We start from the raw sequence: 25,457 nt of genomic DNA on the forward strand, positions 1-25,457 counted from the left end.
GTATATCAGAGATGTGAGTACACCCCTGACATTTTTGTAAATATTTGGTTATTGTATACAGACAGTATATCAGAGATGTGAGTACACCCCTGACATTTTTGTAAATATGTGGTTATTGTATACAGATAGTATATCAGAGATGTGAGTACACCCCTGACATTTTTGTAAATATTTGGTTATTGTATACAGACAGTATATCAGAGATGTGAGTACACCCCTGACATTTTTGTAAATATGTGGTTATTGTATACAGATAGTATATCAGAGATGTGAGTACACCCCTGACATTTTTGTAAATATCTTTTATCCTCTTTTCATGGGACAACACTGAAGATCTGACCCTGTGATACAATGTACAGTAGCCGGGGTGCAGCTTGTATAACAGTAAATTTGGTGCCCTCTAAATAACTCAACACAGCCATTAATGTGTAAACCACTGGCAACAAAAGTGAGTACACCCCATCTGAAAATGGCCAAATCGTGCCCAATTAGCCATTTTCCCTCCCTTGTGCCCCCTAAGGTCCGAGAGGATGGGGGAGCGTCAGCAGTGCCCCCTAAGGCCAGAGGGAAAGGGCAAACGCTGGCAGTACCCCCCTATTGCCGGAGTTGATGGGGGGAGCATCAAAAGTGCACCCCTAAGGCCGTAGGGTATGTGGGAGCATTGGCTATGCCCCCCTAAGTCCGAAGAGGATGGGGGGGGCTTCGGCAGTGCCCCCTAAAGCCCGGGGGGATGAGGGAGTGTCGGCAGTGCCCCCCTAAAGCCGGAGGAGATTGGTGAGTGTCAGCAGTGCCCCCCCCCCAAGGCCACAGGGGATGGGGGAGCGTCAGCAGTTCCCATGTGAGGCCAGAGGGAGCGGTGGAGGTCCCCCCTAAGGCTGGAGGGCATGGCTTGTTGGGGCGTCTCCTAATGCCGGGATTTGGGAGGCGCTGAGACTGTGGGGGCATAAGTGATGGGTGTAGTAACTATGAAGATACAGGGCACAAATCCCGGCCCCTCCTGCCGCCACTGAACCACTAATGTATACACAGGTAATATGATCCAGCCAAGTTTTTTTATGGGTCCGGGTATTTTCCCTCTTTTTTGGGAATCTCCTGGACATTGTATGCAGTGCGGCCCCCGTTCTCACCAGTGTGCATAGTGCAGAGATGGCACATTGTGGGGTCTCATCACAGGGTCGTCACTGTCGCCGATCGTCTCTCACTTCTTATCTTTATTCTGATACATAAAATTCCTTTTTTTGTTTTTTTTTCTGCATCTTAGATTTGAGATAGAGATTGAGCCGATCTTTGCCAGTTTGGCTTTGTACGATGCCAAGGAGAAGAAGAAGGTGAGTGGTGTCCGCAGCCCCCGGGATGGACCCCCACCATGTGCCCCTATCATGTGGGTCAGTAGTTTGTTACTGATGTCGGTCATGGTCCGGGCCCCTCTTTTCTGTGTTCCCCCGCCCACCATCATCCTGTATGTAGTCAGGGGTCCTAATATCCCAATATTAGACTTCTATAATGATTTTTACATTTTTATTTTTCCAGATTTCAGAAAACTTCTACTTTGATCTCAATTCAGAACAAATAAAAGGCATGCTGCGCCCGTACGTCACCCCGGCGGCCATCAGTACATTGGCTCGCTCCGCCATTTTTTCAATCACTTACCCGTCCCAAGACGTCTTTCTGGTTATTAAAGTGAGTGTTGTATCTTCATTATCTGCCGATGCTTTGTCTTTGGTTTGTTTGATTTTCACAGCATTTTCTAGCGTTCTGCTTGTGGTCGGTGAATAATTCTCCTACCGACATCCAGAGTCTGGAAACACTGTGCACATAGGACACGTGACCGCTGTGGATTTGGTTCAGTGGTGTCCTGTCCAGACAATGCTGTGTGCCCTAAATCCAGGCTGACACATTACCTGCACTGATACATCGTGACAAATGAGAGCTCCCCGCTGTGTCGGGTACGGAGCGGTGCTGTGTGCTCCTCTGTGCCGGATGCAGAGCGGTGCTGTGTGCTCCTCTGTGCCGGGTGCAGAGCGGTGCTGTGTGCTCCACTATGCCGGCTGCGGAGCGGTGCTGTGTGCTCCGCTGTGCCGGCTGCGGAGCGGTGCTGTGTGCTCCGCTGTGCCGGCTGCGGAGCGGTGCTGTGTGCTCCGCTGTGCCGGCTGCGGAGCGGTGCTGTGTGCTCCGCTGTGCCGGCTGCGGAGCGGTGCTGTGTGCTCCGCTGTGCCGGCTGCGGAGCGGTGCTGTGTGCTCCTCTGCTGGCTGACTGTTACTGTTCGCCCTTTCCTTGGCGTGCCCTCCCCTCCTGTGCTGTATGCGGAGCATTGCTCTGTTCCCCTTTCTTTGTGCTGGGTGCAAAGTTTTGCTGTGCCTTTTCCTCTGTGCTGGATTCAGTGTGTTGCTGTGTACTCCTCTGTGCTGGGTGTGGAGTGTTGCTGTGCGCCCCTTCCACTGTGCTGCGTGTGGAGTGTTGTTGTGCGCCCTTTCCTCTGTGCTGGGTGTGGAGCGTTGCTGTGCGCCCCCGCTGTGCTGGCTGCAGTGCGCTGCTGTGCGCCTCCCCTTATGCTGGGTGCGGAGCACTGCTGTGCGCCCCTTGTGCCGGGTGTGGAGTGTTGCTGTTCCCCTCCTTCTTTGCTGGATGTTAGAATGATGATGTGCGCCGATTCCTCTGTGTTGAGTGCGGAGCGTTGCTGTGCACCCCCTATTCTGGGTGCTGAGCGTTGCACTGAATGTTCATCGGTTGACTTTCTGTATCTTTGGACAATTTGTTGTGATTTGTTCTCTTTCTGGCCCTGACATTAATATTTCTGCTACCTTTTTGTTTTCAGCTGGAGAAGGTTCTGCAGCAGGGCGACATTGGGGAGTGCGCTGAGCCGTATATGATCTACAAGGAGGCGGATACCGCTAAGGTGAGCAGTGATGACACACAATATCCCATCATCTCTGACATTATCACACATGAGTCCTGTCACCGGCCAAGAAATATTTGCTTACAATATTTCAAAAAATAATTATAGTAGGTGTCACATTCATTATAATAACCGCAGCTGCTGCATAACCTCTTTTCGTACAGAAGCGGTAATACTGAGTCGTTGCTCAGCTCTTTCCTTTTCTATAATGCTTGTACCTTTACCATTTCTGAAAGCGCACGATGGGGACACGTTTTAGAGATAGAAGAGGGTCCCAACAGTTGGGAACATCGTCTGTTGGACACATGTGACATAATCCTATTGGCATGTCATAAAGTATCCTGATGGGAAACAAAATGCTGGACCTTAAAGGGGGTCTTTGAAAAGTAACCCAAAACTGCCGCCGTCACTTATTTCACGCTTCTCGATGCAGATGTCTCTAAGCAAGTTCCTGTCAAGCTGAGAAGCAGCATGGTGAATAACTTCTCACTCAGCCTGACAGGTCTAAAACGGGACACTGTGCTATGCTGTAAACTGTCCTGCTGCGATCTTTCCGAATGACTGCCAAGGGCGGGTTGCATCGTGAAATAGGTGATGGTGGCTGGCTTTAGTTTTTGAAGAAGCCCTTTAAGAGGGTGAATACTTCCAGCTGTCTTGCGCGCCATCCAAAGAATCCACGCTGCGGCTCCCCTCCACGCTGCGGCTCCCCTCCACGCTGCGGCTCCCCTCCACGCTGCGGCTCCCCTCCACGCTGCGGCTCCCCTCCACGCTGCGGCACCCCTCCACGCTGCGGCGCCCCTCCACTTAAGAGGCAGGGAAAGTCTGAAGAATGTGCTGCAGATTTCCAGCAGCACATATGATCAATGTGTCATAGATTTGGTCCTTGTGCTATATGTGTCGCCTGTGTTCTCTTCTTCTGCTTGTCCTGTCCTGATTCCTCCTTGTATATGACTTTACAGAATAAAGAGAAGCTGGAGAAGCTGCGGAGTCAGGGCGAGCTGTTCTGCCAGCGGCTGGGGAGGTATCGCATGCCCTTTGCATGGACAGCTATTCATCTAATGAACATAGTGAGCAGCGCCGGGAGCCTGGAGCGCGACTCCACAGAGTTAGAAATAGGACCTGGAGGTATTACGCTGGCATTTTTATACTCGTCTGTAGAAAGGTTGTCGGAGGTGGGAATTGTTTAAAGACCATCGATTATTAAGAAAACTAGGAACATCAACTTACTGAACTTTAATTGCTTTATTGCTCGGCGTTCACCATGTCTGTTATGAAAAAGCTCAACTAATAACTTATATTAGAGGAATGGGTCAACAACACATCCACAAGGGCAATCCCTATTTCATCTAAACATAGTCTTATGTAATAAAATCTTTTACCTTTTGTGTATACAGCTCCTGTGCAGACCTAGGGGTCTCACTAAATGCAGGGTTTGTGTGTAGTCTGCACCCTTGCATTACTCCTGCATTTCATGCACTGCAGGGTATAGCCCGTATCAGACTGACGAGCTGCATTTTTGTTAAGTCCCAGCTGACAATGTCATGTCAGTGTGAGGGATGTTTGGGGTGAACAAAGGGCACAGCAATGAAGATCAAATAAGCTTACAGGTAATGCCAATTGGGCTCTGCAGCTCAATGTGAAGGGAGGTAATGCCCACTGAGGTCTGGATCTGAAGCACTACATGCAGGGAGGTAATTCTCACTGAGATCTGGACCCGAAGCACTACGTTCAGTGGGAGAATGCTTACTGTGCTCTGGAATCTGTCGGTCTGCACTAAGATCTGAACCCTACAGTTGTACATTCAGGGTGGTAATGCCCACTGAGCTCTGAAGCTGCAGCTCTACATGCCTTGCATTAATGCCCACTAGGGTTTCAATTCTGCAGTTCTACATTCAGGGGGGTTAATGCCCACTGAGTTCTGAACCTGCAGCTCTACATGTAGGATGGTAATGCCTACTTGTCTGAGGCTGTAGTTCTACATTCAGGGGGGTTAATGCCCACCTAGGTCTGAACCTGTAGCTCTACATGTAGGGTGGTAATGCCTACTTGTCTATGAGGCTGTAGTTCTACATGCCAGAGGGAAATGCCCACTGGTGTTCCCATTCTGCAGCTCTCCAGGTAGGGAGGTGATATCCATGACAAAGTGCACATTAAGGCTCTGGCATAAAATTACTTAAATCCACCTGTAATTACTGTTTTTTTTTTTTTTTTTTTTTTTTTTAAATCTAAATACAGAGGCTTCCTTACGCCTCCATGGATTATTTGCAGATAATATTCTAATCTATTTCTCATTTCTTCAGAACGGAAAGGTTCCTGGTCAGAACGTCGCAATTCCAGCATTGTTGGCAGGAGATCCTTGGAGCGCACCACTAGCGGAGACGAGTCCTGCAACCTGACAAGCTTCCGGCCTGCAACACTGACTGTCACCAACTTCTTTAAGCAGGTGGGAAGACCGATCCCAGACAGGTATCCACAGTGGGACAAACATGAGGAATTACACCGCTCCCATTACAATACCCCCCTCTCCCATACCCTTCTTGGTTTCAGGGTAGCTCTATATATCTACCAGAAATATTAACTTGAATGTAAAAAGGCATTGTGTTTTTTTTTTTGTTTTTTTTTTTTGGGGGGGGGGGGGGGGGGTGTTGTCTTCTATAACTTTACAATTTTTATTTTTTTTTCCAAGTTGAAAGCTCTTTATCACCTCGGTTCATTTTGCACTTCAGAAGTGCCGTAACCCGCCTCTAAAGCGGGATAGGTGCCGGAACCCACCTCTAAAGCAGGATAGGCGCTGGAACCCACCTCTAAAGCAGGATAGAAGCCAGAATCCACTTCTAAAGCAGGATAGGTGCTGGAACCCGCCTCTAAAGCGGGATAGGTGCCGAAACCCGCCTCTAAAGCTTGATAGGTGCCGGAACCCGCCTCTTCAGCGGGATAGGTGCCAGAACCCGCCTCTACAGCAGGATAGGTGCCAGAATCCACTTCTAAAGCAGGATAGGTGCTGGAACCCGCCTCTAAAGCTTGATAGGTGCCGTAACCCGCCTCTTCAGCGGGATAGGTGCCAGAACCCGCCTCTAAAGCAGGATAGGTGCCAGAATCCACTTCTAAAGCGGGATAGGTGCCGTAACCCGCCTCTAAAGCGGGATAGGTGCCGTAACCCGCCTCTAAAGCGGGGTAGGTGCCGTAACCCGCCTCTAAAGCGGGATAGGTGCTGGAACCCGCCTCTAAAGCGGGATAGGTGCCGGAACCCGCCTCTAAAGCGGGATAGGTGCCGGAACCCGCCTCTACAGCAGGATAGGTGCCAGAATCCACTTCTAAAGCAGGATAGGTGCCGGAACCCGCCTCTAAAGCGGGATAGGTGCCGGAACCCGCCTCTAAAGCGGGATAGGTGCCGGAACCCGCCTCTAAAGCGGGATAGGTGCCGGAACCCGCCTCTAAAGCGGGATAGGTGCCGGAACCCGCCTCTAAAGCGGGATAGGTGCCGGAACCCGCCTCTAAAGCGGGATAGGTGCCGGAACCCGCCTCTAAAGCGGGATAGGTGCCGGAACCCGCCTCTAAAGCGTATTCAGAAAAAAGTTATAAAAAACATATCAATTTGATATCGCCGTAATGGTACCGATGTGAATAATTGTAGTGCCGGGTCTTTTTTTTTTTTTTTTTTTTTACTGTAAAATTACAACCAAACCTAAAATGACCCTCATACTGCAGAAAAAAAGTTACGGCTCTTTAAAAAAAAAAAATAATAATAATAATTTAAAATTTGTGTAATCCATTAAGGGGTTAAAAAAAAAAAACACCCCATAAACTATATCTAGTTGCAGAAAGTTTGGGGTCGGAGATATTTTTTATAACCCCTTGATTATTTCCCCAATTTTACCTTTTTTAGGCCCCCAGGACGTGAACCTGTACATGTATCTATTCCCCGCATTCTGTGGAATCACTCTTCATTTATTGTTGTTTTTCAGGAAGGAGATCGACTAAGTGATGAAGATCTGTATAAATTCCTGGCCGATATGAGGAGACCGTCTTCTGTTTTAAGAAGGCTGCGCCCCATTACTGGTAATTGTCGTCGGGCCGGGATCCTGCAGTCATGTGGCCATTAGTCACCGACTTCTTACATGATCAGTCAGGGACAAAGAGCGGAGCTGCCGGCAGCCGTGATCTCCTCCATCCGGTGACCTCGTGTCCCGTCCTGCACGTGCGCGGCGCGCTCTGCTCTGGGGCTGTACTTTGTACAATGGGAGCTTTATTACGACAGTCACTGACTCTATGACCGCTCACTGCGTACTGCAAGTTTTTATGTTTTGCCTATTGTTAAGTTTTTTTAATGTTATTTACCATATCACTATATTAACTCCTTCATGACCTTGGGATTTTCCTTTTTTCCGTTTTCGTTTTTCACTCCCCTCCTTCCCAGAGCCATAACTTTTTTTTTTTTTTTTTGTCAATATGGCCATGTGAGGGCTTATTTTTTGCGTGACGAGTTGTATTTTTGAACGACATAATAGGTTTTACCATGAAGTATACTAGAAAATGGGAAAAAAATTCCAAGTGCGGTGAAATTGCAAAAAAAAATGCAATCCCATGCGGGTTTTTTGTTTGGCTTTTTTGCTAGGTTCACTAAATGCTAAAACTGACCTGCCATTATGATTCTCCAGGTCAGTACGAGTTCATAGACACCAAACATTTCCAGGTTATTTTTTATCTAAGTGGTGAAAAAAAATTTCCAAACTTTGCTAAAACAAAAAATAATTGCGCAATTTTCCGATAAACGTAGCGTTTCCATTTTTCGTGATCTGGGGTCGGGTGAGGGTTTATTTTTTGCATGCCGAGCTGACGTTTTTAGTGATACCATTTTGGTGCAGATACGTTTACGCTACGCCGTTTAGCGATCAGGTTAATCCCTTTTTTTATTGATTGGGCGATTCTAAACACGGTGATACCAAATATATGTATATTTTATTTTTATTGTTTTATTTTGAATGGGGCGAAAGGGGGCTGATTTAAGGGGTGATTTAAACTTTTATATTTTTTTTATTTGATATTTTTTTAAGCATATTTTTTTTTTTTGTACTTTTGCCATGCTTCAATAGCCTCCATGGGAGGCTAGAAGCTGGCATAGCCTGATCGGCTCTGCTACATAGCAGCGATCATCAGATCGCTCCTATGTAGCTTAATTACAGGCTTGCTATGAACGCCGACCACAGCGTGGCGCTCACAGCAAGCCGGCATCAGTAACCATAGAGGTCTCAAGGACCTCTATGGTTGCTATCCTGACGCATCGCTGACCCCCGATCATGTGACGGGGGTCGGTGATGCACGCATATCCGGCCACGCGGCCGGAAGCGGTAGTTAAATGCCGCTGTCAGAGTTTGACAGCGGCATTTAACTAGTTACTAGCAGCGGGTAGATCGCGATTTCACTCGCTGCTATTGCGCACACGTCAGCTTTACAAAACAGCTGACATGTCGTGGCTTTGATGTGGGCTCACCGCCTCCTCCTGTACAATAACTGATAACACCTCTATATACAGTAGATGACGCAATATCCACTATTCACAGTAGGTGATGTCACAGCTCACCACCTCCTCCTGTACAATGACTGATAGCACCTCTATATACAGTAGATAACACAGGATCCACCATTCACAGTAGGTGATGTCACAGCTCACCTCCTCCTCCTGCACAATGACTGGTAACACCTCTATATACAGTAGATAACACAGGATCCACTATTCACAATAGGTGATGTCACAGCTCACCACCTCCTCCTGTACAATGACTGATAGCACCTCTATATACAGTAGATACGCAGGATACACCATTCACAATAGATGTCACAGCTCACCACCTCCTGTACAATGACTGATAACACCTCTATATACAGCTGATAACATAGGATCCACCATTCACAATAGATGTCACAGCTCACCTCCTCCTGTACAATGACTGATAACACCTCTATATACAGCTGATAACACAGAATACACCATTCACAATAGGTGATGTCACAGATCACCACCACCACCTCTAGCTGCTATAAATTCTCATATCAGATGCTCAGATTAGATGGGTGCTCCCATAACGCTGTAAAGAAAGTAGAAGAAAAATAATCCAGAATCAGAACATACAAACCAATTACAAGAAACAAATCTGGATTTAATCAGTAAAGAATATATATGTGATACATTCCCTTTAAGGGGGGTGTAATATCTAGCATCTTTTATAAAAGGATATAAGACTCTGAATCCCAGATTGTTCTATTTTCCAGCTCAGCTGAAGATCGACATCTCGCCGGCACCTGACAACCCCAATTATTGCCTGACACCCGAACTGTTACAAGTGAAGCCGTATCCAGACAGCAGAGTGCGGCCGACCAGAGACATCCTGGAGTTCCCCGCCCGAGACGTCTATGTCCCCAACACCACTTACAGGTGACGTACAAGACGCTTCTCAGCTTATTTGATAAATCTGAAAAAAAAAGAAACCTGTTGGGGTTGTTGTCACCTCTTCAGATTTATGCTTCTCAGTCGGAGGGCAGCATAGAATAGGGGCAGGGTGCCTGATTCCAGCTATGTCACTCACTGGGCTGCTTGCTGCAGTTTTGATACTATCACTGTTTCATCTGCTTCAGCTGTAATAGTCTTCTCAGTGATAAGCTTTATCCACATCATTGATTGACATCTTTCTGACTACTCTGTGCATAGGCAGCAAGGTACCAATCAATGGTGGGTGGTCGGGTTATATAAAGCTCATATAAGTAATGAATATACACAGTGGCTGCACCAGCAGAATAGTGAGTGCAGATCTCGGGTATAATACAGGATGTAACTCAGGATCAGTAATGTATGTACACGGTGACTGCACCAGCAGAATAGTGAGTGCAGCTCTGGAGTATAATACAGGATGTAACTCAGGATCAGTAATGTAATGTATGTACACGGTGACTGCACCAGCAGAATAGTGAGTGCAGCTCTGAAGTATAATACAGGATGTAACTCAGGATCAGTAATGTATGTACACGGTGACTGCACCAGCAGAATAGTGAGTGCAGCTCTGGAGTATAATACAGGATATAACTCAGGATCAGTAATGTAATGTATGTACACAGTGACTGCACCAGCAGAATAGTGAGTGCAGCTCTGGGGTATAATACAGGATGTAACTCAGGATCAGTAATGTATGTACACGGTGACTGCACCAGCAGAATAGTGAGTGCAGCTCTGAAGTATAAGACAGGATATAACTCAGGATTAGTACAGGATCAGTAATGTATGTACACAGTGACTGCACCAGCAGAATAGTGAGTGCAGCTCTGGAGAATAATACAGGGTGTAACTCAGGATCAGTAATGTAATGTATGTACACGGTGACTGCACCAGCAGAATAGTGAGTGCAGCTCTGGGGTATAATACAGGATGTAACTCAGGATCAGTAATGTATGTACACGGTGACTGCACCAGCAGAATAGTGAGTGCAGCTCTGGAGAATAATACAGGGTGTAACTCAGGATCAGTAATGTAATGTATGTACACGGTGACTGCACCAGCAGAATAGTGAGTGCAGCTCTGGGGTATAATACAGGATGTAACTCAGGATCAGTAATGTATGTACACAGTGACTGCACCAGCAGAATAGTGAGTGCAGCTCTGGAGAATAATACAGGGTGTAACTCAGGATCAGTAATGTAATGTATGTACACAGTGACTGCACCAGCAGAATAGTGAGTGCAGCTCTGAAGTATAAGACAGGATATAACTCAGGATTAGTACAGGATCAGTAATGTATGTACACAGTGACTGCACCAGCAGAATAGTGAGTGCAGCTCTGGAGAATAATACAGGGTGTAACTCAGGATCAGTAATGTAATGTATGTACATAGTGACTGCACCAGCAGAATAGTGAGTGCAGCTCTGGGGTATAATACAGAAGGTAACTCAGGATCAGTAATGTAATGTATGTACACAGCGACTGCACCAGCAGAGTAGTGAGTGCAGCTCTGGAGTATAATACAGGATGTAACTCAGGATCAGCAATGTAATATATGTACACAGTGACTGCACCAGCAGAATAGTGAGTGCAGCTCTGGGGTATAATATAGGGTGTAAAACAACACAAGATATCCGGCACTAGGCTCCAATAAATCCCAGTCAACTTGGATAAAATAGGGTTGATTGCGGACTAGTTTAAGATGTGCCAGCAGCAGTCACTAGGCGGTGCTCCACAGAAATAGGTGTAAATGAACCATCCAATATGAACCATCCAAAACGGGACCCGTTGAAGCGCACAAGCGTGAAACGGCCGTAGTCCTCTCCTCACTCCCCGCACCCTACCTTCTACCTGCCGCCTCTCCATGTAAAAGTCGTTATGTTGTAATATCGCAATAAAGGACGATCACTGTCAAGCAAGCCTTTGGTGAGTGCCACTTTTTTCTTTTCATAATATAGGGTGTAACTCAGGATCAGTAATGTATGTACACAGTGACTGCACCAGCAGAATAGTGAGTGCAGCTCTGGGGTATAATACAGGATGTAACTCAGGATCAGTAATGTAATGTATGTACACAGTGACTGCACCAGCAGAATAGTGAGTGCAGCTCTGGAGTATAATACAGGATGTAACTCAGGATCAGTAATGTAATGTATGTACACAGTGACTGCACCAGCAGAATAGTGAGTGCAGCTCTGGGGTATAATACAGGCTGTAACTCAGGATCAGTAATGGAATAGGACTATATGTACTGTACATTATTCTACGTATAAACTGTTCACTGTAAAAGTAAAGTCGTTATTTTATATACAGAATTTCCTGTAATTGCTCATCTTCCAGCTCTTATTGTTCCTGCGCTCAGTGTGATCTCCTCGTTCTCCGCGGGTTTGTCGCTCCCATATCCGTCTATAGCAGCGATCTGCAGCTTTTATGACTCCTCCATTGATGATCCTGCTCCCTTTACATCCTCCGCGCCTCCCTGCCAGTTGCAGAGGTAGCCGCAGTCAGCTCTCCTCTGAACAACCTCTAGTCTCCCGGACCTCCGTAGACCCCCGGCGTCGGCCCAGGAGACCAGTTGACATTTTCTTTGAAGGTTAAGAGAACTCGGAGAGTGTAATCAATATGACGTGATAATCACTGTCGCCTGTAATATAGTCGTCCCCGAGGGCCGCCGGCCCGGCTGATGATCGCTGTGAGACATGAGTTATTGGAAGGGAAGGTATTTACTGGTGCCGTTCTGCGCTCCAGAGCTGCGATTACTTCTGGAAACAAAGACTTTTAAAGGAGTTTCTTTTCATTATGAGTAACAAGCTGCTTATCCTGAGCGAGTGCTAAGTAAAGATCACGGCTCACTTTCCATAAAGTGGAAAAACAGGCGGCACATGGTGTTAACCAAAACAAATACTTCATAATATGGGAAGGCAGAGCAAGACTTCCGCATGGTTAACTGGGGCAATGCCAGCATTTAAAGGGGCTGTCCAGGGTAAGGCATGAATATCACTTGTGGGGGTCCTGTGATCTGCACCACCATCAACCAACTGTTAGCAGGTGGGCAGTACATGATGCACAGCGGCATACGTTGTGTACTGGCCGTTCTCTGGTACTGCAGTTCAGCTTCTATTCACTTTTATAGGATTTGTTCACCTTCATCTGATTTGTGTCTCTCTGTGCTTAAGTCGCTGATATTCCTCCATGCCGTCCCCCCCGCCCCCCCCCCCCAGTGTTGTGCTCTTGACTCCATATGGAAAAACGGAGGCAGAAAATACATGCTGATGTTTTATGACCCTTGATTATGGGAGTAAGTACAGAGGATTTCGGGTCTTTTTTGGTCTCTCCGTTCTATTTCTTGGAATGTGGGAGATCGAAGCAGAGTTGGAAAGGAAGGTGGGAGAGCGAGGTGGAAAGGAAGGTGGGAGAGCGAAGCAGAGGCAGAAAGAAAGGCGGGAGAGCGAGGCGGAAAGGAAGGTGGGGAGAGCGAGGCAGAAAGGAAGGTGGGGAGAGCGAGGCAGAAAGGAAGGTGGGGAGAGCGAGGCGGAAAGGAAGGTGGGAGAGCGAAGCAGAGGCAGAAAGGAAGGTGGGGAGAGCGAGGCAGAAAGGAAGGTGGGGAGAGCGAGGCGGAAAGGAAGGTGGGAGAGCGAAGCAGAGGCAGAAAGAAAGGCGGGAGAGCGAGGCGGAGAGGAAGATGGGGAGAGCGAGGCAGAAAGGAAGGTGGGGAGAGCGAGGCAGAAAGGAAGGTGGGGAGAGCGAGGCAGAAAGGAAGGTGGGGTGAGCGAGGCAGAAAGGAAGGCGGGAGAGCGAAGCAGAGGCAGTAAGGAAGGTGGGGAGAGCAAGGCAGAAAGGAAGGTGGGGAGAGCGAGGCAGAAAGGAAGGTGGGGAGAGCGAGGCAGAAAGGAAGGTGGGGAGAGCGAGGCAGAAAGGAAGGTGGGGAGAGCGAGGCAGAAAGGAAGGTGGGGAGAGCGAGGCAGAAAGGAAGGTGGGGAGAGCGAGGCAGAAAGGAAGGTGGGGAGAGCGAGGCAGAAAGGAAGGTGGGGAGAGCGAGGCGGAAAGGAAGGTGGGGAGAGCGAGGCGGAAAGGAAGGTGGGGAGAGCGAAGCAGAGACAGAAAGAAAGGCGGGAGAGCGAGGCGGAGAGGAAGGTGGGGAGAGCGAGGCAGAAAGGAAGGTGGGGAGTGCGAGGCAGAAAGGAAGGTGGGGAGAGTGAGGCGGAAAGGAAGGTGGGAGAGCGAAGCAGAGGCAGAAAGGAAGGTGGGGAGAGCGAGGCGGAAAGGAAGGTGGGGAGAGCGAGGCAGAAAGGAAGGTGGGGAGAGCGAGGCGGAAAGGAAGGTGGGAGAGCGAAGCAGAGGCAGAAAGAAAGGCGGGAGAGCGAGGCAGAGAGGAAGATGGGGAGAGCGAGGCAGAAAGGAAGGTGGGGAGAGCGAGGCAGAAAGGAAGGTGGGGAGAGCGAGGCAGAAAGGAAGGCGGGAGAGCGAAGCAGAGGCAGTAAGGAAGGTGGGGAGAGCAAGGCAGAAAGGAAGGTGGGGAGAGCGAGGCAGAAAGGAAGGTGGGGAGAGCGAGGCAGAAAGGAAGGTGGGGAGAGCGAGGCGGAAAGGAAGGTGGGGAGAGCGAGGCGGAAAGGAAGGTGGGGAGAGCGAGGCGGAAAGGAAGGTGGGGAGAGCGAGGCGGAAAGGAAGGTGGGGAGAGCGAGGCAGAAAGGAAGGTGGGGAGAGCGAGGCAGAAAGGAAGGTGGGGAGAGCGAGGCGGAAAGGAAGGTGGGGAGAGCGAAGCAGAGGCAGAAAGAAAGGCGGGAGAGCGAGGGGGAGAGGAAGGTGGGGAGAGCGAGGCAGAAAGGAAGGTGGGGAGTGCGAGGCAGAAAGGAAGGTGGGAGAGCGAAGCAGAGGCAGAAAGGAAGGTGGGGAGAGCGAGGCGGAAAGGAAGGTGGGGAGAGCGAGGCGGAAAGGAAGGTGGGGAGAGCGAGGCGGAAAGGAAGGTGGGGAGAGCGAGGTTGAAAGGAAGGTGGGGAGAGCGAGGCGGAAAGGAAGGTGGGGAGAGCGAGGCGGAAAGGAAGGTGGGGAGAGCGAGGCGGAAAGGAAGGTGGGGAGAGCGAGGCGGAAAGGAAGGTGGGGAGAGCGAGGCGGAAAGGAAGGTGGGGAGAGCGAGGCGGAAAGGAAGGTGGGGAGAGCGAGGCGGAAAGGAAGGTGGGGAGAGCGAGGCGGAAAGGAAGGTGGGGAGAGCGAGGCGGAAAGGAAGGTGGGGAGAGCGAGGCGGAAAGGAAGGTGGGGAGAGCGAGGCTCAAAGGAAGGTGGGGAGAGCGAGGCGGAAAGGAAGGTGGGGAGAGCGAGGGAGAGGCAGAAAGGAAGGTGGGGAGAGCGAGGCGGAAAGGAAGGTGGGGAGAGCGAGGCTCAAAGGAAGGTGGGGAGAGCGAGGGAGAGGCGGAAAGGAAGGTGGGGAGAGCGAGGGAGAGGCAGAAAGGAAGGCAAGGGAGAAGGAGGCGGAAAGGAAGGCAAGGGAGATCGGCGGAGAGGAAGGCAAGGAAGAATGAGGGAGAGGCGGAAAGGAAGGCAGGAGAGCGAGGGAGAGGCGGAAAGGAAGGCAGGAGAGTGAGGCGGGAAGGAAGGCAAGGGAGAGTGAGGGAGAAGGCGGAAAAGAGAGCGGGGGAGAGGAGGAAATGCTGGACTGTGAGATTGCTGGAGGCATATTCCTGCTGAGAACATTTGTGCTGGGCTAGTTTTTCAGTACAAAATCCCATAAATATTAATAGCTAGAACCTCACGTGTCGCCACCACCTCTTTTGCGTTTTCGCGCTTTCTGGAATGAAGTCCCAGCTGCAGGACCTGCATCGATCAGATGTGTATGGGATTTCCTGTAGATATACCATAAATATCCCAGAGGAAGAATAACACCACTCTGTGGGAAGTCTGCAGTCTACATCTTTATTATTACAAAACATATTAAAAATTCTGGCAATATAATGTCACGTCTCTAAACGTCCATAATACATATAAAAAACTGTAAAGAAGCCAAATGAGCAGTGTATCCAGTCCTACACCTACAGACGTTGCGGCTATTAATATAATAAGCTTACAGTACAGAAGTCAATATGACTTAGTGATAAGCCCACGACTGCTTAAAGGGGCAGTCTAACTACTGATCCAAAAGAGGCTCTAGATAAATACAGTGAAAACAGAGGTCTCTCTTACAGTTTTGGGCACCAATATTTACACATTTTGGAGATTTTTTGCAGTTAAGACTTAAAATTAGCAATATGACCCCCATTCTTAATGATTTAAAAGTCAGGAATCCACCAAATTCTTGTTGTTAATCGGTCTATAAATTTTGCTATCCCATTGCCATCTTGACTATAGCCTTTAAAGAAGACCTGTCACTTGCCATAAATCTGTAATTTTTTTTTCACCTGGTGCAAATGCCGCTGTTTTCCTGAATCTGGCAATGTGTTTCTTTAGTTTTTGCTCCTCTCCGTTCCTGAGATATGGACTTTTCTTCTAGTCTTCTTATCCTAGTGGGCGTGCTTCTTCGCTCTTCTCTGTGGGCGTCATCTTGATGGCCACACCCAGATGGCCAAATAGATTTATATACAGGGAAGAGGAGGCCATATCTCAGGAACAGAGAGGCGCAGGAAGAAAAGAAAAACATCGGTGGATTCATGAGAACAGCGGCATTTACACCAGGTAGAAAAAAACATATTAAGTGACAGGTCTGCGTAAAATTGAAAGAGAAGCTTATAAAAAACATTGTAACATTCTAGCTTTTGCTCCATATTCACTCTATGCAAATTTGCTTTCATCCAGATAAAAGAGGATTGGGGTAATTAGCATATTCCTTTTCCCATAAAGCATTGCCTGTGAATAAGTCTCCATACACTGCTACGTCTCTTCAATAAGAGCCAGGACACCCCACTCCCCAAGTAACATTTACATCTAAAGACAGTAATTATTTCCAGGTAGCTGTTACTATGGTTTGGTCCGCCTTCATTATATACTGGGAATACCCCTTTAAGAGTAACTTTCTCCCCACTGTTCATCAGTCATTATTAATGGTGCAGTACCCTGCGGCCTGTTGTGTTTTTATGAACCCCCCAGGCTACATCGCAGTGCACTATTCTTACAGGCGGGTTTACGGCTTATACGAGTCCCGTCTTCCACCCCACATGGAATCTCTGCAGTCCCCGGAGGAGCGCTGTTAGTCCTTCGGTATCGGAAAGTCCTCTATGAAGCATCTGTTGACTGATGTGAGGCTTGTCCCTCAGTCGAGGATCCCTTTGCCCCTACTCGAAATTTTCCATCTCTGTGCGGTAGAGCATGATCTTGGTGGACCTGAGCGAGTACATTCTCCCCTTCTCTGGTTTCCAGGACAAGCCTTGTCCTCGCCGCCGCTCTCCTTTCACCCTGGATCTGTACTTTGCGTTCAGGTTGGTTCCTCCGCAGGACGCTTTCCACCATCCACCTGCAACAAAGGGGAAGATATTTAGCCCAAACCTTGGAGGTGAAAACTTTGAGCAATGCAGGTTTCTTGGTTCATTGCAAATTTTGTAAGTTCTTGCTCCAGGACATATTGGGAACCGCTATTATGTTGGAAAGTTTAGAAAAATGGTCTCAAAGCTTGAGGACCTTAAATGGGGGTTCTTCATATTGATGACCAATCCATCAGATAGAGCACAGCTGATCGGTGGAAGTCCTCAGTGACTGTATGATATTAATGACCTTTAGGCGTGCAAATGCCATTTGGTCCCACACTTGGCACCACTACCGTCCAGCTCATAGCTGGAGTCATGACCATGTGAAGTTTACAGTGTACCCAGTCAGAACAGCACAGCTCCGTACACCATGCATTGGCAGATCTCAAGGACTGCAGCTCAGATCACATTCACTTCAATAGGAGCTGAACTGCAGTACCTGGGAGTGGCCTGTATGCAGTGTCCGGAGCTGTGCTGTTCCAGCTCTTACACCATTTGCCTCCTGATGCAATGGAACTTGCAAATGATTTATCTGCTTTTCTGCTGGGAGGTCGAACTCTTGCTGACTGATATTGATGATCTTGTCAAAGTTCTGAACAACTCTTTTAAAAGGGTTGTCCCCTACTTAGATAAACCTTGCTCAATCACTGTTTCACCCAAGTAAAATAATGGCAGGAATACTCCCCTCCGGTGTCAGCGCCATTCCAGAGGTGTCGGCACTGGCTCTCCCAGGACACTGCTAGACCATGCATCTGCTTGACAGTCGAGGGTTACCATTTAAGTGCTGCATTAAGCACCTTTGTGCAAGTATTAGGGATTTGCTCCCCTGTTCCTGCATCTTTCCCAAGTCTGTGCACAGATTTCTTAAAGGGATATTCCAGCACCTCTTGCGTCCTCATTGGGAGTTTTGGCACTTTGGTGACTGATATAGGTAGGCCTATTAATCTAGGAGATCTGGACAAGACCTAGTGGACGCCGATGCCCCTCAATGCAGAAGTGAGAGGCTCTGGATGACCCCTATAAGGCTGGCCGAGGGGCACTACCCATCGCTCTACTCTGTGCATTACCTGATGACGTTTCTGCAGGACACTTGAGATGTTGGGAGTGGTGGTCGCTGGTAGAGAAGGGCAGCGGGGTGTATTCGGGCAGAGCACCCGGCACGTTCCCCAGGACCTGGGACAGTTGCAGGGTGAAGCTTGTGTCCTCATTCCCCAGTGAGAATAAATACTCCACAAAGCGATTGTTATTCTTCCAGTCCTGCAGCTCGATGTGCAGGATGTAGTCCGCCTGCTGGGACAGAGAGAAGATCTTCTGCAGGCCGAGCCAGAATTCACCTGGAAACGAGAGGACACCATAAATGTCTTAAAGGGGCTGTCCGAGATGATGGAAAAGTTGCACACAGTCAAAAGCAACATTTGTTGATACCAGTATATCCCTTTAAGATTTAAAGGGGTCATCCATGGTAATGAAAAAGCTGAACACCGCATCAGCAATACAGGTAAAATGAAGAAATAGCTCACACTTGCCCCTAGATGTGTGTGTCTGTATATACCAGAGGCCTGGAGTCGGGAGCATCGGGGTCACAGCTCTGGAGCAGTCGGAAGTAAAGTGTTGAGCATAACTTGTTTCATTACAAGTATTTTTATGCTGTGAGCAGCTTTTTCATTACCATGAATAACCCCCTTGAAGGATCTTAAAGGGATATAGTGGTTCTGCAAGTCTCTCTTTTTTTCATGTAATAAATAGTTAACTTATTTTAGAAAATTGCACGAAGCGTCACTTTCTCTGACCGTATTATTACAGACTGGGTCACTGCTTTCTGCCTTTATTGACCCTGTTATCTGTATTTATAGCGGTCTCGTGCGGCGGTAGTCGCCCCCTGGTCCATGTTTTGACCCAGCGTTGTGCCAGTGAGTGCAGCTCTGTTAGTTTTGGGTCTGTGTGCGGTGATTTATTAACCAGTGTAAACAAAGGCAGTGTCGTGTGATGCGGCAGCGGCCCCCGGTGATTGGCCCTCCAGGGTTGGACGATGGGCTTCTCAGCTTGATTGCCTCTTTTAGATAATGAGATGTCTGCCGACGTAAATGGTGTCTGCGTGGTGATGGCGTGATACAGTGGGGACGGCGGGACATACAGTAATGGGGTCAGCGTGATGCAGTGGGGACGGCGGGACATACAGTAATGGGGTCAGCGGGATGCAGTGGGGACGGCGGGACATACAGTGATGGGGTCAGTGCGATGCAATGGGGACGGCGGACCGTACAGTAATGGGGTCAGCGCGATGCAATGGGGACGGCGGGCCATACAGTAATGGGGTCGACGCGATGCAGTGGGGACAGCGGGATATACGGTGATCGGGTCAGCGCGATGCAGTGGGGTCGACGGGGCATACAGTAATGGGGACGGCGTGATGCAATGGGGACGGCGGGACATAGAGTAATGGGGTCAGTGCGATGCAATGGGGACAGCGGGATATACAGTGATGGGGTCGACGCGATGCAGTGGGGACTGCGGGACATACAGTAATGGGGTCAGCGCAATGCAATGGGGACGGTGGGCTGTACAGTAATGGGGACTGCGGGACATACAGTAATGGCGTCGACGCGATGCAGTGGGGACTGCGGGCCATACAGTAATGGGGTCGGCGTGATGCAATGGGGACGGCAGAATATACAGTAATGGGGAAGGTGGGCCGTACAGTAATGGGGAAGAAGGGCCGTACAGTAACGGGATGAGGTTTCCTCAGTCCTCTGGCTTGTGCCAAAGGTGAACGTCACGGTGCCGTCTGCACGTGGGATCACCTACTATCATTCCCAAGGGGTCTTACCAATAATGGCAATTGTTGAATAGCCGTGTAATCTATGGTAAATGAATGATTGCTGCTTAGACAGCCCCAGCTGTCCCGAGAGCGAGGGGGCCTTCATCCCGTGTGAATGCATGGGGTGATAATGAGCATGTGGAACCAGAGAGTGCAGCAGTGGTCGCACATGCTCAGTACTGTTCCATGCAGACACTTTGAGCCCAGCGTTGTCATTAGTGAGGGTCCTAGCGGTTAGATCCTCAGTGGTCCCACCTTTGTCATCTGCCCTGTGGGTAGGTGGGCTGTTCCATAGACATATATTAGCCCTCCATAGTTGTGTTTCAGGGAAAGCTGGGTGGAAGGCAATGAATGAGCCATGATGGCAGTTCCTGTGCTGGAGGTTTCGGGACGTCCTATTCTACACCTGACAGCCGCGGCCCCGGCAGCTGTGCCGCTCAGAAGTCTGGGAGAGCCGAGTGATGACACTTATTGGATGACACCCAACTTTCCCCGGAATGTGTAATGTGTTCTCACTGCCCCTTTCTGACGGATTTATCGTTTAAGCCTTTTTTTAAGGGTTTTCGAGGGATGCGACATTTCAAGACGAACTCACCCCTGAGGTCACCGAAGCCTCTGGTGTAATCTTCCCAGGTCTGATTAAAGTCCACGGATCCATCTGTCCTCCTCTGGATCACTGTCCACGCCGTGTCTGAAAGACGAGAGTGACTTAGGACTATTGTCGGAGACAGGACTCCTGCTGGGGGGCCGTGCAGCCAGAAGTGCTGTGCAATCTGCAGATTTGGGTCTTTTTTAATCTCTCTGCACCAGTGCTTATCCTGCTGGGCCTTGGGCAGCAGCCCCCTTACAGAACAGAAATAAAGCAGGGAACTGCATCTGCATCCCCCTCCTTCCCTCCTGCATTTCTACATACCCTATTACTACAGAAGGATTTGGGGGTTTTCTGAATAGAGCGTAAGTTAACACTTGCTCCTCTGAGATGTATTCTAATTGGATAGTACATATTGTCCACCCCTTGTTAAAGGGATTCTGGACTGGATCCCCAGCAATCATTTTTTTTTTTTTAGTCACTTTTCCTTTTTGACTTGTGGTTCTCACTGGCGATTTTTCCACGCAAATAATCATAATTGCGCGTGCAGTTAATGAAGTTTGCGCAAAGCCAAAAAATTGTCTGATGGAAATGCAATGATTGATTGGGCGCGAAGGGTTCAGTTTCCCTGCAGCTCCCCTGAAGGAGATGTAAAGTACTGCACGGTGTCCTTACATACCAGTGTAAAACAGGATGGATCCTCCTGAGAGACACTTTGTCTGCTCTCCACTCTGCCCAATAGATGAGGGTCCCAGAATCCCGGGATTTATAGAAAATGGTCTATAAATTGGACAACCCCATGGGTGCAACTATATTGTAGGTGCAGGGGTAGCAATCGCCCTAGAGTTAGGGGGCCACAGAGGTTTGTTTGGCCCATATAAGAAGAATATTACATTTTAAGACCTATGATAGTTGGGGGCCCTGTTGTAAACTTCGCATTGGGACCCACATGGTTCAAGTTACGCCACTTGACAACCCCTTTAAGTAGTTCATCAAAGTGCATCTACAGGATCCCTCTTGGCACTTCTGATTGGTCAAGAGAACAAAATGAACCACATATAGGGCCCAATTTATTATTGCATTTACGCCTTTTTTTAAATCGTGTTTGTGTTTTAGCCTTTTTTATTTGTGCCATTCATTTTGTGCCTTTTTTTAAAAAACCTAGTTTTGTTTGATTCGTTAATTTTTAATATATATATATTTTTTTAAATTGCACATTTTTTTGCTCAAATGTACTCCAATCCCCTTTGTAAAGTAACTCTATGCACGTCTGAAGTTTTAGCCAAACACTCTGTGTCACAAAAAGTTGCAAAATAGAGCTTTGTTTTTTTTTAAACAAAATTTGCCCGAAATTCACCTACTACGTGCACCATTTAAAAAAAAAAAAATTGGCATAAAAAAAATCAATGAAAACCACAAGAAAGGGACTTGAAAAGTAAAACAAAGCACAAATGATGAATCGAGCCCATAGTGTATATGTAAAACAATCTCCCTGTTCCGTCCACCGCCAGTGATGGGAGTCCGAGATGAGCGGAGGGAGATCTCGCCCCTATAATGATCTCCGTGCGCCCGTTGTTACCTGCGGTGAATTCACAGTAGACGCCGAACTCTGCGCTGTTGTTGGGTCTTATGGTGTAGACGCCGCTCCGCCGCCCGCCATCATTGGAAATGTCATTGCAGTCCCGCGGCAGATCTGAAGCTGAGGGAGATAAATCTTGAGGTTATCAACAGGAACAAGACTGACTGTGACATTATTACTTTAATACTTTAATAATTATTTCCCAGGAGTGAGGGGGGGACAGAACTATTAACGGAGTGCAAAACTTTAAAAAAAATTATCATAAAACTTAGAAAAAAACAATAAGTGGCAACTCTTCTAATATACAGTCATGATTGTTTTTGTTTTTCACTCTATGAATGTAGGCTGCAGTGTAAAGTATGGAGGCGGAAATTTATGTCTAAGGATGTGTATATCCATGCAAGTTTTTTCAATACTAAACCAATATTTTATATCCTGAATATATATATGTACCGTGTCTATATAATCTGAAAATTACGCTACAGAGTTTTCTGCAGTAGGAAAAGTTTTTTATAAAGTTTCAAAGAAAAAAAATAAACTTCCATTTTGCTCCATTTCTTTTTCAGCCTGCAGTGTAAAGAATGGAGGTTTTCATCTTGGAAGCTATGCCATCATTCTTTGCACTGCAGGCTGCAAAAAAAAATGGAGCAAAATGGAAGTTTTTTTTTTCTTTGAAACTTTATAAAACTTTTTCTATGGCAGCAAGCACTTTCCTACCTAAACAGTAACCTTTAAGGTGGCACCAGAAATGACTGTATTGGGGAGATCATAGCCCCCCGATCCTTCCTGCACTCAGTGCTAGTTATTCTTACAGGAGCCCCCCCTAGTGGTCATGTGCAGCTTTTACAATGTCTTTACCATTGGGATCCAGCATCTGTACTGTTAAGTTTGAGCTTGGATTGAAGGCGCGGGGGTCATCGAGTTTGTTGCTTCTGGGTGAGCTCTTCTTACTCTCCACAACGCTGACATTGCCGATCTGGAAGAGAGGATGATGGTGAATATCTGCTGCCGCCATCCACCACAGCAGAAAGTGGCCTCTCTTCTCATACTGAATCCTGCTTGCTGGATTGAAAACCGTATTGAATAACTGAATAAGATTAGTGCACCATTGCTATTTTCTTCCCAAAACACCACCACTGTAGTCTACAGGTTGTGTCTGGTACTGCAGCTCAGCTCCATTGTCGAATTGAAGCTGGGATGCAATACCACATACAACCTGCATTTGTGGGGGGCGCTGTTTGCTTAACTTTTTCAAAGCTGCGCCAATGCTTGTAGGGGGAAGCCCATGTAACCCGGTGTTTCAATGACATTTCTCACCTTGTCTTCAAGATCCTTAATTTGGCTGTTCTGGTAATCGAGTTGCACATTCTGGTCTGCGACCACCTTCAGGAGGCGGCGTATGTTCGTGTCTTGCTGCTCCACGTATTGCTGAAATAAATTTTTTATTATTTTTAGCAATTTTTTTGGTAAAATAGCAAATTCTCATCTGTCAGTTGCTCCTTAGCAGCAGATCACTGCCCGTCCTGTCTAAATAACCGCTGACAATAAGGAGCAAGCGCCATCTATCCCTGGGATGGAAGAGGCCGACGCTCCTGAGAAAACCCCATTCCCTGCAGGAATCCAAGGAGCCTTTATATAAGGTGGAGCATTGGCGGACGACAAATCAACCCCAAAACTTTAATTCATTGCAGAAACGAAAGTTTTGCAATTTTTTATTAAACTTTTTTTGGTTTTTTTTCATCGCCATAGTCAAGATCTCTGTTTGCTTTCCGCAAATGAAAACATTCACAAAGTAAAAAGTCAGACTGCTTTTCACAGCTGGGGGTTTGTCACAGTTGTATTCAGTCTATAGACAATCTTCCTGATACATTGTATTACCAATGTGTAACCTGCACTGATACATTGTAGCGACTGTCAGGACAGAAGAGATTTGTGTTGTGTGATGGGTTTATATGGCAGATAACTGAGAGCAATAGCTTGCCCTGCAGTTGATTTAACAAACTCCACCTTGGCATGTTTTCTATGTAGCCTGAGGCCGGGCACAGGGCAGTGAATAATTCGGGTTGACGGGGTATAATTTGGGCGCACGAGGTATTTCCTATGCATATAATGATGGCATGGTACCATCTGTACGGGCTGCAAGTCTGGGCACAACGCTGACAAGGTTTGCGCCAAATGAAAATGGGTGGTCCCGGACCCCCTAATATGGAACACCTGGAAAGGTCTTTACTACAAATGCACTATTACAATCCCTCTGAGCTCATCACCCAGCTTTTCCAGGCTCCTGAATGGCAAATCTACCTAGATAAGCAATGCTACATTTATACCTTTCCCTGTTTATTTAGGACCTGCATTGAGTTGAGAATTGCTTAAAAGGCAATTCCTCCATGCAATGTAAGTGCACTGCACATGAACAATTAGACAAAACCAAACCCCACAGGATGCACTAATCATATGGTGAAGTTTTGCATAGGTTGTGCATCCGAGGAATCGTTCACGGAGATAGTCATAATGCGATGTGGCCCCTTAGCTGCAGGAGTGAAATATAAGGAGGAATTCGAGATCTCTGCTACCTTTGTGGTACCCATGAGCCTCAATTACAAGTTTCACTGTTTGTGAAACTACAACTCCTAACATTTCCTGCTGCGCGTTGTTTTGACATTGTAAGGAGTTGCCCTTTAAGCGCTTTCCTAGTACAATCATCTCTTACCTTTAGTGCGGCCAGTTCTTTATGGTCCTGGAACTCTTGGTGGCCCTCGGTGATCTGATTGAGCTTCTCCTCCAGGCGGCCGATCTTGGCCTGAAGTTGGACCTTGTCCTGCAGGAGATGCTCGATCTGGGAGTAGATTTTACTCGACAGGTTTTTCAGCTCCTCGTTGTTTTCTTGCAACCTGGACGTCTTCTCCTTCAGCTCCTCTTCCTTCTCGCGGATCTCGTTAGTCTGTTCCGAGAGGTCGTAAAAGGATTTGTCAAAAAGGTTGAGCTTCTGAAAAATCTCATTGATCTGCCCCTTGGTCTTGTGGACAAAATCCTTCAGGCCGTGGCCGAGCTGCAGGAGGCCGTTGGCCAAGATCCTCACGTCGTCCAGCATGGCGAAGCGAGATTTGGGTTCTGCGGGTAACGAGTCAAACTGGCCGTCCTCGAGTTTCTCGATGGACGCGGAGAAGACCAGAGGCAGGAGGAGGAGGAGAAGGACCTTCATCTTGGCTGCCGGGGATCCTGCTGCTGAGTGTCTCCTTCCTGCCTCACTATTAGGCTATATATATCGCTGCGGAGATTAGGCACAGACAGTGCACTGGTTGATAATTAAACAAGACGCTTGAACTAATGTAACCTCTGCCCAACTTTTTTTTTTTTTTTTTGCTTTCCGCAATGTGGAGCTGACACAACAGCCTGGAGGGAAAAAAATTATTCATATAAGAACCCAAATGCACAAACATTCACCATCATCATCTTCACTGTATCTGCAGGGACAGCCTGACCTTTATGTGGCGTAAACTCCCTGCACAGAAAACAATCTGCTGTTTTACAATGTAAACCTCACCCTTATTGTCTTCTTTTCCAAGGATATTCTGAAGGAATTTGCTGTTTTCTTGGTATTGTTATGTTGGGTAGTGATACAGCTTGTGCTACGCGAT

At 47.8% G+C, this 25,457-nt stretch overlaps 2 protein-coding genes across 12 annotated transcripts in view; one reads left to right on the forward strand and one right to left on the reverse strand.

Annotated features, from left to right (window-relative positions):
* The window catches only part of DOCK7 (dedicator of cytokinesis 7), a 101,493-nt gene that overhangs the window by 14,922 nt on the left and 61,114 nt on the right, over positions 1 to 25,457 (forward strand). For all 11 annotated transcript variants that reach the window (XM_077278855.1, XM_077278845.1, XM_077278846.1 and 8 more), the window contains exons 8-14: positions 1,262 to 1,328; positions 1,531 to 1,680; positions 2,817 to 2,897; positions 3,857 to 4,022; positions 5,198 to 5,340; positions 6,863 to 6,956; positions 9,168 to 9,330. In XM_077278855.1, coding sequence (XP_077134970.1) covers positions 1,262 to 1,328; positions 1,531 to 1,680; positions 2,817 to 2,897; positions 3,857 to 4,022; positions 5,198 to 5,340; positions 6,863 to 6,956; positions 9,168 to 9,330 — 864 coding nt within the window. The remainder of the gene's footprint in view (positions 1 to 1,261; positions 1,329 to 1,530; positions 1,681 to 2,816; positions 2,898 to 3,856; positions 4,023 to 5,197; positions 5,341 to 6,862; positions 6,957 to 9,167; positions 9,331 to 25,457) is intronic.
* Positions 15,279 to 25,151, reverse strand: ANGPTL3 (angiopoietin like 3). Its single transcript, XM_077278237.1, has 7 exons — positions 24,530 to 25,151; positions 23,137 to 23,247; positions 22,678 to 22,795; positions 21,820 to 21,939; positions 20,247 to 20,342; positions 17,901 to 18,167; positions 15,279 to 16,823 (listed from the first exon to the last, which is right to left on the reverse strand). Exons 1-7 carry the CDS (start codon positions 25,019 to 25,021, stop codon positions 16,645 to 16,647), a joined length of 1,383 nt encoding a protein of 460 aa, XP_077134352.1. The 5' UTR covers positions 25,022 to 25,151; the 3' UTR covers positions 15,279 to 16,644.

The sequence above is a fragment of the Ranitomeya variabilis genome, chromosome 8, assembly GCF_051348905.1.
Source record: "Ranitomeya variabilis isolate aRanVar5 chromosome 8, aRanVar5.hap1, whole genome shotgun sequence".
Classification (NCBI taxonomy): domain Eukaryota; kingdom Metazoa; phylum Chordata; class Amphibia; order Anura; family Dendrobatidae; genus Ranitomeya; species Ranitomeya variabilis.